The sequence below is a fragment of the Dermacentor andersoni genome, chromosome 2 (assembly GCF_023375885.2).
Source record: "Dermacentor andersoni chromosome 2, qqDerAnde1_hic_scaffold, whole genome shotgun sequence".
Lineage (NCBI taxonomy): Eukaryota > Metazoa > Arthropoda > Arachnida > Ixodida > Ixodidae > Dermacentor > Dermacentor andersoni.
Window position 1 is genome coordinate 95,640,780 of NC_092815.1, and position 14,683 is coordinate 95,655,462.

The 14,683-nt window shown below is 44.7% G+C and overlaps 1 protein-coding gene across 1 annotated transcript in view; it reads left to right on the forward strand.

Annotated features, from left to right (window-relative positions):
- Positions 1-14,087, forward strand: part of Polr1B (RNA polymerase I subunit Rpl135) — a 69,042-nt gene extending 54,955 nt beyond the window's left edge. Inside the window, exons 23-26 of the mRNA XM_050188436.3 lie at positions 1,739-1,864; positions 6,917-7,044; positions 13,045-13,209; positions 13,758-14,087. Of these exons, the coding sequence (XP_050044393.1) occupies positions 1,739-1,864; positions 6,917-7,044; positions 13,045-13,209; positions 13,758-13,955 (617 nt within the window). The 3' untranslated portion in view covers positions 13,956-14,087. The remainder of the gene's footprint in view (positions 1-1,738; positions 1,865-6,916; positions 7,045-13,044; positions 13,210-13,757) is intronic.
- Positions 14,088-14,683: the final 596 nt, after the last annotated feature.

The following is a 14,683-nucleotide window of genomic DNA, read 5'->3' on the forward strand; positions in this document are numbered from 1 at the left end:
CTCACTCCCTCTCCCCTGACGACGCTTCGCCGTGCTTCCTCACGGGTTGCAGAATCAAGCGTCCTTCCTTTCTTTAGATCACTATCTATCGACACTCCCCAGCAAAAAATGATCCTGGCCCACCTACAGCTCTTGCTCAGACAGCCAATCAGATGCTCTTCGTGCAAGATGGCAAAAGTGCGAGTTGTCTAGCTGCTTTTCTGGTTTATCGTGTTTGCGCCTTGTGGGCCTTCTCCCACAGTGTTGCCGTGATGAATCGGCCGAATTCGCCTTTCGTCGTAAAGCTCGAAATCATAAATCGCGTCGAACGCGATGAGAAGTTGGATGTCCCCGCAGCGTGCAAGATTCCGAGGAGCACTCTCGGCACGATTAGGGCTAAAGTGGCCAGACTCGCAACCCGGTGCCCATGGCGCTCGACGCGTATGCACGGCCGTGTACGAGAGGTTCTTCATACATGCCGGTTTCCGTGTGCTCGGTGATGACTGTGAATTCTGATGAATGCGACGAAGCCGTTGCCGGTGTTGCCGAAGTTTGGAGCGAGCTGTCAAAATTTCCGGGACATTCGAATCAACGGTGGATGAGTTTGTGAGTGCAGATGATGGTGTCGCGACCACGGGAGAGCCCGGAAATGAAGACTACATCGCCGACATCGTACCGAGCACAAATGAAAGTAGGCACATTGAGAAAAGCAACTACGGTCCTTTGCCCACATCCTCCGAAGTGATTGATGCACTCGCATTAGTCCGGTGCTTCTGCGCGAATGCGGAAGGTTGCGGCCTCAGCTGCTCGGACTCCTTAGACAACGTGGGGAAGTGCGTGCGTCGCAGGCAGCGAAATTGCCCAAGCAGAAGAAAATGCAGGACTAATTTATGCGAAACTAAGCTAGTTTCTTCAGTAAAGTGATTTTATAAATGGTATGTGCTTTTATGACATCCAATTATTTAGCAGGCTTATATCGAATTATGCTCTATATCGAACTGATAGCCGTTTTTTTGTGAGTTCGATATAGCCGGGTTTGACTGTACTAAAACTCTGCTTGTATACTAAATTGTCAGTCCAGAATGAATTTTTGTCATGGTTTGTGCACCTTCTCAAAAGCGAATACGTACTCTTGATTTCGGAAAGGTAAATGTAAGAGCTCCTAACACCTCTCAAAAACAAATGCATGTGATAGATTCTTTGAGTACTGGTGCTGAGGCATTCCAGGGCGCGAAAGCCAGCACGCTTGGGACATAAAGCCTTGCACAGGATACCTCATGTAATGTCCTATTGATATCTGTGCACAGTGGCTACACCTGCAAACTTAGCAGGGTTTCACACCGTGCTTATACACTGTTTATCCTTTTTTATGGTTCATTTCAATAGATATGAACTGATAGTTTGCACTTCACCATTCAAGTCCCATTCCATTATGTCCATTGTCCAGTTTTTTTTTTCTGCAGTTTAAGTACGTTTTCAATGACAACTCCCTAGGCATCGCCATAATGTCCTCTGAACTGTTCTGCACACGTGATCCCCCCTCCGCCCCATCTGACGTTCCCACCCCCTCAAAAGCACTGCAGAAGCCGCAGTGCATGTCTTTATACTCACTCACATGCAACAGTCCTGAGAAGTAATGCACCCCCCTCCCCTCCATTGTATAGGTCTAGGCTAGTGAGGGGGAATATGGAGAAATATAGCTCTTTGTCTCTCATCTAGTTGTGCCAGATTTATAATCTTTTTTTCCATATTTTTTTAGGCATGATGATCGAAAGTATGGCTGGGAAGTCCTCCATGCTTCACGGTGTTGTGCATGACGCAACACCTTTCAAATTCTCTGAAGATCAGCCAGCATCCGAGTACTTTGGAGAACTTCTTCAAAAAGGTGCGATGCTATCATATAAGACTAAAATGGTAATTGTTTGCATAAACTTGAACACTTGCTGTGCCATGTTTCCAACTGAACTTGCATAAATTTCTTAGCATCAGAATCATGCCTCATGTATGTTCAGAAACTTGTTGCATTTAATGCCCTGTCACTGATTTGAATAACACACAAGATGTGTTTGCACTTCACCTTGTTTTTATTTCTTTTTTTTAACTCGGACAGTGCTGTTCATGCAGCAATAGAATTCACATATATATTTTCTAACTTTATTATTAATATTATTAGTATTGGTGGTGGTGTTGTCATTGTCGTTATGGTGTTGGTAGAGAGCGTAATGTAAAGTTCTAAAGCTTGTACAATATTGTTTATGTACCGATGTTTTGGTGCACAGACAAGCAGTCGCGTGGAGACGACTACAAACTTATACATATCTGCACCCGGTTATGGCGAACCACACGTTCCCCGAGGCCAGGAGCGATAAATGTAATCTTTGTGGGGCGAGAGGGACCCTCGACCACATAATATGGGAATGTCCGTACTCTCCCGGGGGAACGCACAAAATAGGTAGTAGAGACACCTGGGAGACCCTGCTGCGCAGCTCGGACTCTGAGCTCCAGCTCCGGCTCGTCCAACTGGCTGAAGAGGCTGCTGGGACCCAAGACCTCCCAGCCTGCATCTGAGGCGGCGGTACTCGCCCCCTGACCTGCGTGTCGGGGGGTGGGTAGATCACCTTATCCGTTGGACATTAAAGTTTATTCTATCTATCTATTGGTGCACATGTATAGAACTCAAGTGGTCAAAATATCCAGAGCCATCACCTATGAAGTCTTTCATGGCTTACAGCAGCTTTAGGATGTTAAACCCAGTCAATTATTATTACAGTAAATTTAGGTCTATAGTACTTGAGCCTTGGTCGCTGTATGTATTTTAGACAGCTTACCCTGTTTCCCTTTTCACTTCACTACGTTTTAGGCAACCATAACAACCCTTTGCTATAAGTTGTAGTGTCTGTAGCAAAGGGCATAAAAGATAACATTGTAGGTCTTTCTGGGAAGTTGAAGAAGTATTTTATGTTCTGGTTGGGTTATTGGACAGTCCTCTTTTATGCTACACATGCCATAGGTGACTACCTTCATAATTTCATACCACTGGGCACTGATGACAGTGCCATCAATTTAGAAAAGTGTGGACATTCCATTCTGCTATTAAAAACTAATAAGTCTGATGCACAACCACTGCCTCAGACCTGCTAACACACTTGAGCACACTCATACCTCGATACTATTCTATTCCTAGGCGCATTCTATCCCCTAGGTCTCGCCCGAACCAAATAGCGCTTATGGGAACTAATGGAGAACCAGTCGAACCAGATCAGTGTGCCAGCGTTTTGAACCGCTATTTCGTCTCGGTGTTTTCTTCTGTAAGCAAGTCTACCGCCATAACTTCACCAGAATCCTCATCAGTGGCGATGCCTATGATCCAGGTTGATACTAACGGTATCAGCAACCTTATTGCTTCTCTAGAACTGTCGTCATCAGCAGGCTGTGATCAAATCAATAGTAAACTACTAAAAAACACATCAACGACTTCGGCTCAGATACTACAATTGATCTTTACCCAGTCTTTACAATCCGAGGAAGTTCCGGATGATTGGAAAATTGCCCAAATCATCCCAGTCTTTAAATCCGGTGACCGCAAATTAGCCTCTAATTACCGTCCTATTTCCCTAACAGTGTGCCATCAAAATTACTCGAACACATTATATCCACAAACCTAATGACACATCTTGAATCTAACAACTTTTTTTATTCGCACCAGCATGGTTTTAGGAAACACCTTTCATATGAAACAGAGCTTGCAGAGTTCATACACGATTTGCTCGAATCCATGGATGCCAACCTCCAAATAGATGCTATATTCCTCGATTACTCCAAAGCATTTGACCGGGTCCCACACAATCATTTACTACAAAAACTTTCATCACTAGGAATACCCGTCAACCTAATCCGTTGGATCGAAAATTTTCTTTCAGGGTGCAAGCAGTTCACTTCTACAAATGATAGTCACTCTCCTCTTTCCAATGTAACATCGGGAGTCCCTCAGGGCGCCGGCCTGTCGCCACTACTATTCCTAATTTACATTAATGACCTACCTTGCAATATAAAATCGGAATTACGGCTTTTTGCCGATGATTGCATCATATACAGAGTGATTAGGGGAACCAGCGATTCATCTTTTCTTCAGTCTGATCTTGACACTGTCTCCTCTTGGTGCGATAAATCCCTCCTCTCCTTAAACATTAACAAATGCAAATCCATGTCTTTCACCAGAAAACGCACCATGAATCTGAACCAATACAGTATTGACTCATTTTCCATTGATTCTGCATTATCCTACAGATATCTTGGCCTCCATCTAACACCATCGCTATTAAGGGTAACTCACGTTCAAAACATCTGCGCTGCAGCCTCTCGCACACTCGGATACCTGCGCCGTAACTTGAAGGCCGCATCTCCCGACATAAAAAAACTAGCATATTTAACATTCATTCGCCCAAAACTAGAATATGCCTCATCCATTTGGCACCCATCACAAGCGTACCTCGCTGCTGACCTTGAAGCCGTGCAGAATCGCGCCGTCCGATTTATAGCATCATGCTATTCAAGAAAAACCAGTATTACCGCGCTGAAACAAATTCAAATTCTTTATTTCTGCCTTGTACAAATACAGACAGCGGAGGCGCAGAAAAAGCTGTCAGAAACAGCTTGACAAAGCCGCAGCCCCCTTTCGCTTGGCAGAGGCTTCACAGCAAGGCTTTTAAAACAAAGGTAATTGCAGTCTAATAACACTTATACATAATGAACAAATACAAAAGAAAACATAACAAAATTATACAATATTTAGACAATATTCACCACAAAGAAGAACAGAACCTACATGGTAACATACATAGTACGCAAAGCACCGTTTGACGCACTGAAAAGATCAAAATTATTATGTACATAAGCATTTAAGAGGGAAGGAAGAGTGAATTGTAGGCGTTCTCTACCGGAATTTATTCGAGGGGTTGGCACTACCCAATTTTCCGTATGTCTTGTCTTGTAGGTCGCTTCTCGGGTACGTAAATCAGCTAGGTAACGTATGTGGTTTACGTTTCTCCGTGTTTCCAGTTTAAACCGAACACTTAAGCGGTATTTGTACAAGTTGTGGATCTTCAGCACACTACTTTGCAGAAAGAGATCCGCGCTCGGTGAGCCCCAGGGGACATTGTGAACATGACGAAGGAACTTCTGCAAACACTCCCTGGCCATCCCATCACTCGAGTCACGCCGCATTATATCTCGCCTCTGTCTTCATCATTTCTACTATCACCCACGCACGAGACACGAAAAGCTGCAACCCCCGCACAGGACGTCTAGCCGCCTAAGCCATGACCATAGCATCGCACGCATCAACTGTCGCACCCTAGCTCTAAAGTCATCATTTTTTCCGGATGCGATAGCACTATGGAATGGCTTGCCAAATACCATTGCATCATGCACTAACCGCAAATCATTCCGGGATAAACTAAATGACCATTTTTCATGAAGGCAAAAGGTTCCTGTCATATTCAATTCGGCACTCTCAACAGCTGATTATATTTTATTTTTACTTGTTTTCCGTGTGATGCCTTTTTCACTGTATTTTTCTCGTGTATTAACTGAGTGTTTCATATATATATATCTTTCTTTTCTCGTGTTTCAATCCCGTGAATTTTACTTTGCATTGTATACGCGTGACAAAAACATTTCACTGTTACATACTCTTTTTTTTTTTGTTATTGTTCTCTTTTGTCAATTTATTCTTTCTCTTTGACCTTGATTTTGCTCCCCCCTTATGTAATGCCTTCGGGCCTTTAAGGGAAAAATAAATGAAATGAAATGAAATGAAACTACAATGCAGATATAACAGATAGAACACAGATATAAAAGATTTTCTTCACCAACATCACTGTGTAGCAGATATATGCTTATAAGGAGTACCAGGTAGTATAATGAAAGTAGCTTTGTATTTAGGTACGTTATTCTAAACTTCTGTGAATTTATAAAGTGCAGTAGACTTTCATTAACTTAAACTTTCAATCTCGAACTGCTGGCTAAGATGGAAGATTTTCACGACACAGAGCTAGCCACCATCAGCATCATGTGTTTGTAACTTGCCTATCTCGTATGTATTTCCTGGTGAAATCTGGATATCTTGAAAGATTGACTGACCAAAAAAAAGGCTGCTGCTTATGGGTGTTCCTTGCATTGGGTAAGCTTCAGCACCTAGCACATTGAAAACAGTGTGTACAACAAAAAAATTGGTGGTTGGTGGGGACGTACAAATAGATAAAGACGTTTTCCACCACTGCCAATAATCTGTATTCTTTTTCTTGCCGAAACTGCGGTCAAGCCGAATGAAACTACAGGACATCAGTATGGAAATCGGGGGAGCAGAAAGAGAAATAGGGTAGGAGGGAGCTTATCTGACACGGATATTGAAGAGGTGCCATCTCCTGCCAAAAACACTGATTTTTGATGCTCCTTTTGGGGAGGGTAGTGAAGGCAGCACTCCTATAATTTTGTCAACATTTACAGTGAACCACATTTTGTCTGCTAATACTGCTGTCCCATTAACAGCAATGATCATCGTGTATGTACACCACAAGCATTAGTGTGATTGGCCGTGAGCTGTCTGAGCACTCTGGAATCATGCACAGCCTAAGTTTTATGCCCAAGACCAATGTTGGAAAGTCATTAAAATAGTATATCAACATGCTATGTGTCGTCATACATCATGCTTTTATGTGGGCACGGTTTCTAAATGATTGTACATTTATTTTTATAATTTAGCACTGTGAAGTTCTGCTCATCTTGAGGAACTCTGGCTGCTTTAAAATTTTGCCTTCTTTTATGACTTCGTTTAAACAAAAGCTTACTGTACTTGCTTCATGAGTGTTCTGAATATGTATACAGTATGTGTGGACATATTTTCACGAAAGCTGTGCATTTTTAATGTCCTTTACAGCTGGCTACAACTACTATGGGACGGAGCGCATGTACTCGGGTGTGGACGGCCGTGAATTGGAAGCAGACATCTTTTTCGGAGTTGTCTACTACCAGAGGCTGAGGCACATGGTGGCTGACAAGTACCAGGTGCCTTTCTTTTTTTTTTGGCCATCTATTGTTTCTTTTTGTATTTTTGAAGTCCCTTTAGTCTTCTAAAGGATGCATGTTTATCAAAACATGGAACAAATAGGTCTATGCACATGAAAAGTTCATTCCAGCAAGCATTCTGATGAACTTATGTGGTGGTGGGCTCAATCCCAGCCAGGCTTGAAGAGGGACAAGTGACAAGTTAAAGGATGTACAGACAGTATGTGAACACCACATTCTTCTTGGGCACCTCATGTCTTCACTGACTTGACATATTTCTCTGCCATTATACATTGTCTGTACAGCTGCCTGACTAGGTCTTGTGATTTGTTATACATACTAGCCTTGTGCATGACCGATGGCTGTGCTCTCGTGACGTAAACCAGAGACTCGCTTTCGTCGTCTGCTACGCTCCGGCTAGAATAACTTCATGCGTTTGCTCATGCTCTGACTGCGTGCTCGTGTAGCACGGCTCTCTCCAATTACTATCTGTATTTTTTTTTTCTGCTGTTAGTGTTATGAATGGTAGCATTAAGAGGAGCATTAGGAGGTAGCCCAATGGCTATGGCATTGCGCTGCTACGCTCGCGGTTGCTGATTCGACCCCAGCCGCGGTGGCCGCATTTCAGTGGAGGAGAAATGCAAAAACGCTCGTGCATACTTAGATTTAGGTGCACATTGAAGAACCTCAGGTGGTCAGAATTAATCTGACGCTCTCCACTAAGGTGTGCCTAATAGTCATGTTGACATGTGTGTTTGTCTTTCTCAGGTGACTGCTGCTAACAAATGTTGAACGTTATTGCTGAGGGCAAGATGCGCCTGCATGATTTTGGACTTAGGCGAATGTTATCGTTCATTGTATCTATGTGTATGTCCTTGCAGAACCTCGTATTATCACATTGCATGCACAACATGAATTGTGTAGTAGTTTTTGGAAACCACACAGGCACCAGCAATTACACTAGAACCTTTGGCGAGTGATGTATAAAAGCCAATGCACTTGACCCGCTGGTCATATTTTTGACGATCACCAACTGTGTTCGCCGCTTTTGCTGTGCTTTGATTGTGACTTGCTTTCGTGGGCACAGGTTCGCCCCAAAAAAGTTGTTATTCACAGTTTTGCTGCTGTGTTCTCCCTGTCACCGCTATGTGACATCTGGTGGAGGTGCTAGTGCATTCATGTACCGAACGCCACCACAATGCCACGATCCAAGCCCGACACTCGAGGACAACACCAACGTCACCAAGGACCAGCTAGTTAGCCGTAGGCTGCAAGGACTGCTACCGGAGTACGGGCTTCTTCCTGAGAAGACCACAGGAATCAAAGGCCAAGTCAACAACCTCAACGGCTGCCCCAGCATCCCCCATCCTGCTGCCCCCAACCTTCTGTAGATCATCGGTTGAAGACCCAGAAACCTGGCTGGAGACCTACGAAAGAATTGCTACTTTCAACAACTGGAATTCCAACAACAAGCTGTGACATGTATACTCCGCCTTAGAAGACGCCACCAGAACGTGGTTTGAGAACCGAAAGTCAACCCTGACAAAGTAGGACCTATTTCGCAACAGCTTCCTGCAGACCTTAACGAGCGCCGTGTACAACGAAAGGGCTGAAACTCTGTTAGAAGCCCGAGTGCAACTACCCAGTGAGAATGTCGCAATTTTCACAAAGCAGACGGCTCACCTGTTAGACACGCTGACCCCGACATGCCAGACAAGAAAAAAATTTCACTTCTTGTTGAGGGGTTTCAAGCAAGAGCTCTTCACTGGATAGATACGCAACCCACTCAGGACTGTTGCTGAATTTGCTTCCCAGGCAGCAATCATTGAGACTATGTTCGATGTGCGGACAAGGCAATATAACCACCGAACACTGACAGAAAGCTACACCGATGTTCAAGCCGATATTGTCAAAGAGGTTCAGCAATCACTTGGAGTTCTTGAGGTGCAGCCACAATCACTGCAGCCCAAGCCGCAAGCGATGGCATGCGCCGCTGTCGCATGCTGCCAGGGTCTCCCTTTGCACTCGCACCACAGCCACACAACGCTGCAAGTCCGTCGTCCACCAGCACGACAGCGCTGGTGGCCCATCACAGCTTCCCCAGGAAGAGAGACGTCTGGCATGCTCCCAACCACCGTCCCCTCTGCTACAACTGCGAAGAAGCAGGCCATGTCTATCGCCGGTGCCCATAGCGTGAAATGGGACTAGATTGGCTCGTCGTCATTGTTTCGCACCCACAGCAAGGTGAACTCCCTCGTAAAATCGCAAACTACCTTGCCGCCACTCAGTGGAGCCCTCGACGATCGTCCTGTCTGCCATCATCAGGCTGCTACCTGTCACCATAGCGCCGACCATACACTAGCCCAGCCCGGGGTTGGTCCACAAGCCCATATTTGGAAAACTAAAAGCAGCAACTGATGGAGGTGCAGTTGCTGTACGTCGAAATGTTGAAGATGCTCCGCCACTGACGACAACACTTCCTAGCTCGACAACATTGCTATGACACGCCGCCATTGCGACGAAGAGTGGAAGCAGAGAATACCGTATTCACTCGCATAATAATTGCACTTGTTTGTAAAAAAAATTGACGCAAATTGAGGGGTGCGATCATTACGCAAGTTAAATTTCCCGCAAAAAGAAATGTTTTTTTTTTTTATAGCGCGTTTGCTGCAGAATGACAACAGGTCAACAAACAGGCGGCTTCCGCTGTAACAGTGCGGGACACCAAAACAAAAATGGCAGCCAGCTAAGCAAGCTGAACGCGCCGAACTCATTTTTTTTTTCTTCTTGTGAGTACATTACGCGCATTGAAACAGTTTGTTTCATATCAGTAATGAATAATATCGTTAATATCGGCAAGTTTGCGACAATAACATGGCCATGTCCACTTTGAGGGGACAGAAACAGAAATGGGCGCGCTTAGCTGCCGGTGACAGAAACACATAGTGGGCAAGCTGCGGAAACTGCGGCATTTGTCTTCATTACTATCCTAATACGGCATGTTTCCGCTAAGGGTGGGCGAATATGTTAGCTGTGTTACAAGCGTCAGCGTGTGAACGTATCAGTGTAAACGTGGCCACTATCGTTGCTGCTCGCGATTTGTTTTGTGTCCACAAGTGCAGATGAGAAGAATCGAAAGGCACCGAAAGGAATGCGACATCTGCTTCAGAATGTTTGGTGCTTACAGACCGCTTGGTAGGTCTTCGAGAATCGTTTGTGTAGCATTCGACAGCATTCGACAGATGGTAAGCACGATCATCATTAGCTAGGCTTCGCACACAACATATCGCTGCGACAAGTTCGGGGTGCGATCATTACATGGGAAAGAAAAAAATATGGAATTTTGACGACAAAATTCAGGGGTGCAATCATTATGTGAGTGCGATCATTATGCGAGTAAATATGGTATGTTAACAAAAGAAAGCCTGACGATGCGGTGCACCAGCTGCAGGTCGATGTGATACAGCTGTGATCCGATGCCAAGATCAAACTGCAATGCAAAACAAAGAACCACTGACCTTGACGTGCTTCTCGACGACCACGCAATCACTGCCTTAAGTGGACACAGGAGCTGACTACTCTGTCCTGAGTGGACCCATCGCCACCAAGTTGATAAAAGTTAACACTGTATGGGAAGGCCCTCAGATTCGGACCGCTGGACGACACCTAATAACGCTGACTAAAATCTGCACAGCTGGAATTACCCTTACTGACTGGACCTACCTTGCCACCTTCATTATCCTCCAACAGTGTTCATGAGGTGTCATTCTCGGCATGGACTTCCTGAACCAACACGGCACAATCATCGACCTGAAGTCGAAATCAGTATGGCTCCGCAAAGATCAAGCGATACCACCAGAGAGCTCTCGTAGTCACCATGCCTTGAGTGTGCTCGAAGATCAAGTCAGCATCCTGCCTCGCTCCGGCATTGTCATTTCCGTCAGCACCGAAACACCTGCAGACGTAGAAGGCATCATCGAGGGCAACCAATGTCTACTGCTCGACCGTGAAAGTTGCGTCGCAAGAGAGATTGCTCGACTGCTGATGGCGGAAATGTGCCTGGAGTGTCTATATACAGTTAAATCTCAAATAACGAAGTTGGTACAATTGGCAATTTGCTTCATTATATAGAAATTTTTTTATATTGACATGGACCTTTTATGCAAATAAGTACAGTCGCGGATCTATTTTTCTTACACAGACTGAATTTTCTGAATTATCGGGCAATTGCAAAAGGCAAGCTTGAATCGGAAAACAATTCATCTTGATAAATTTGGGAGTCGGCGACGAGTAATACGGTTTCATGCCCTGTACGTCGACGATATCTTCATATCAGCGGTACGAATATAGCGAAGCTGGCCACGCATTCATGTGCACTCCGCCCCCGTGGCTGATAGCGTCACCCGCACAGTGGCGATGCTATCAGGAAAAGCGCCGTCAGTGGGGAGCGAATGCTTCATCTGCCTCTTGCTCCAATGGGTCACCGAAGCTTGAGATTACTGCACTTAAAATATTAAACGCGCCGGAAAACAGCTTACAAGGTGCCACGCTTTCCCGACATGTCCACTCTTTAAACACGCGGCAGATTACCTCTAAAGCAGGGTGCGCGGCTGCGTGTGCGCTCAACCGCGCTTGCAGCTGTGTGCAGCCATGGGTGAGACATGCGCCAACTTACGCCCACTCTGCCCCCTCGCGCGTGCTTGATCGCGTTACCGTGAGCTCACTCCCCTCCCCGTCTTTGCCTTTGCTTGCATGGGAAGGCGGCACTTGTGAAGCCACCATCTTTCTTGTCTCACTCTCGCACACTTTCACTCTCACCTAAAGCACACAGTGTGCAGGGCGTGATAGGATCTTATCGTACTCGGACTGTATACAGAAAATGATGTGGCTCCACTTCGGCGGTCGTTCTTGCCGTGCGGCGTGCGATTTTAGAGGTGCGTTTTCAAGCAGCCGTTCTGCGAATCAGCGTCTGTGGAAGTTTCCATTTATTTTCTCAGCATTACTTTGCGGCGGCAGTGAAATCTTGTTATATTGAAATTTCATTCAAACACACTTCTTTATATTGAGGTTCTAGATACATGGTGTTCTATGGCCAAGAGGTCATGAAAAGTTAAATGCTTTGTTATATTGAGAATTTCGTTATACTGAAGTTGTTTATATCGAGATTTAACTGTAATTACTATCACAATAATAAAACAAACCCATTTGTGGTTATAATCAGGCACAGCATCTACCTTGTCATATTTGGCTGCCCTCTTTCCCTGGCAGCTGCCACCCTGTTTTTATAGGGGACCCCAAGATACTTTCAATAAAAGTTAGTGCTTGTCCTTTCCTGTCCATCCTTATTTTACAGCGTTTGTATACGTGTGGCCATGTAGTATCAGCAAGGTGGAACGTCAAACCTTGCTAAGTCTGCCAGTAAGTTCTTGTTTTCCATCTGTGACGTCTCTGGCTATTGCATTCTGCTGCTAAGCATAAGATTGCAGGTGCGATTCCGGCAGGGGCCACATTTCATTCAGTGCGTTCCTCGCTAGAGCTCATTCAGTATACGTAGATTTAGGTGCATGTTAAGCATCTGAGAGATAGTGAGATAGTTGATGCATACTCCTAACCACAAAAGTTTGCGAAGCACGGAATCCGAGAACAAGCAGAATTTTTTTGCAGCCAGGGCATCTGCCTTCATTTCAAAAGGTGCCATGAATACTTCCACATAGGACCACCACATTGTTCACCGAAACTTTAGGCTCCGTAGAGAAGTTGCAAAGTCATGTAATTTTTTCCAGCATTTCATGCACTGAAGACTTTTGCATACAGCTACATGTGCTTCTGGAGCCTTCCACAATGGTGCCCCTTACAGGATCTTCAACAAGCACCATCACTATGATTTGACGGTCACCATTCTTGAGAGCGAACTATGTTGTGGCAGGTCTTTCTGAGGACTAAAGCCTTGCAAGATAACTGGGTTCCCTAGCATCAAACCACTGGCCGACGTTTATGCAGGTGCGAACTACTGGTCCTGTAGACACGTTGACCCACCAGCCAGTCAAAGGACGCAAGAGGGCTGGAGGCATCCGTTTTGGGGAGATGGAGCGAGACTCTCTGCTGGCCCATGGTGCATCATTCTTGCTGCAAGACAGGCTGTTCAACTGCTCTGACAAGTCTCTGGTATGGCAAAGTCGAGGATGCTGTGCCTTGTTATATTTGCTACCATTGTGCATAATACAAGAAATTAGGCACAATTGTTGATGATATTGGGTGCCTTGGTTGGAAAGTGCAGCAGCTTGTTCAGAAAATTGAATTAATTAGTCCTAGAGACTGGCAGTTACCAGGTTTAGATTTGATCAGCTGCAGTGGCTTAGTGATTATGGTGTTCTGCTGCTGAGCACGGATTTGCAAGTCCAATTACTCGCTTCATCAGCTGCACTGTAATGGGGGTGGAAAGCAATAAGGCTTGTGTAGTGAAATAAGAGTGCCCAAGGATGTTAAACACTTCATTAAAAAGAAAAAAAATTGCTGTATTGAGACTTGATTGTACAATGCTTTGAGAGCATATATATTTAGCCATATGGGACAAATTATAACAATGACTGGACATACTGTTAAAAGATTGTGCTTCAGTAATCATGCAGTAGTATTCACATGTATCTTGTAAAGCTTTGCACATATTTTATTCCTTGCTGCTAATCATTAAAATTCTGTTTCATTTGCTGCAGGCATACGTGTGCAGCAAGTGCCAGAGCATGCTGTCACCTGTCATTGACAAAGTGGAGAGTGATGTGGTTCGCAAGTGGACATGCCCAACTTGTCAGACTGGGGATTTCATTGAAATAATCAGCATACCGTATGTGTTCAGATACCTGGTTGCAGAACTGGCTGCCATGAACATTGGTGTCAAGCTCCAAATCAAGTGATGGTGATGATGTCTTAGCTGTGAGTCAAGACATAACATTCAAGAGTTGTACATAATATGTGTGCATGGGTTGTACATATGAGGTGCAAGTGGAAGATACAAGATGTCTAAATAAAGTATGTAATATTAATTACTGAGTGCCTCTTGTAGTATATATTTTCATTCTCTGTCATTCTTCTAATGTATGCATTAAATAGCACGAATGACTACATGGCTGTGTAGGTGAATACGAAATGCGAATGTAAATGAACCTTGATATACTGAAGCCAAAAATTTGTTAAACTGTAAATTTCGCCTAGTCAACGTTTCTATGTTATAGCACTAAAAATACCTTGACATGTTCTTGGAAAAGTTCTCAGTATGTATATATGAACAGAATCCTGCAAAGAACACGACCAAAATAATTACAAAACAAACAAAGAGGGGGAGCATTACATCATGCAGCCAACCTTCATGTGCGATATCTCTGTGAGCCACCTCTCTTAAGAAGTCATAACATGCAACCCTACACTCGGTGGACTTGGCCCAGTGTGCCTGGTTCCCAGTTGGTTTTGACTGATGGGCACTTGTCGGGTACTTTGCCTACGGCTCTGTGCACATTTTCTCCCGGTATACTTGTGCAGCTACGCTCATTAATTGCAATGTAAATATTTGTTGTCTTCATTGCAATGCGTGAGTAGCGTGCTGAGCATGGTGGTGGTGAGCATGGCTGTGTGTACTGAGTGTGTG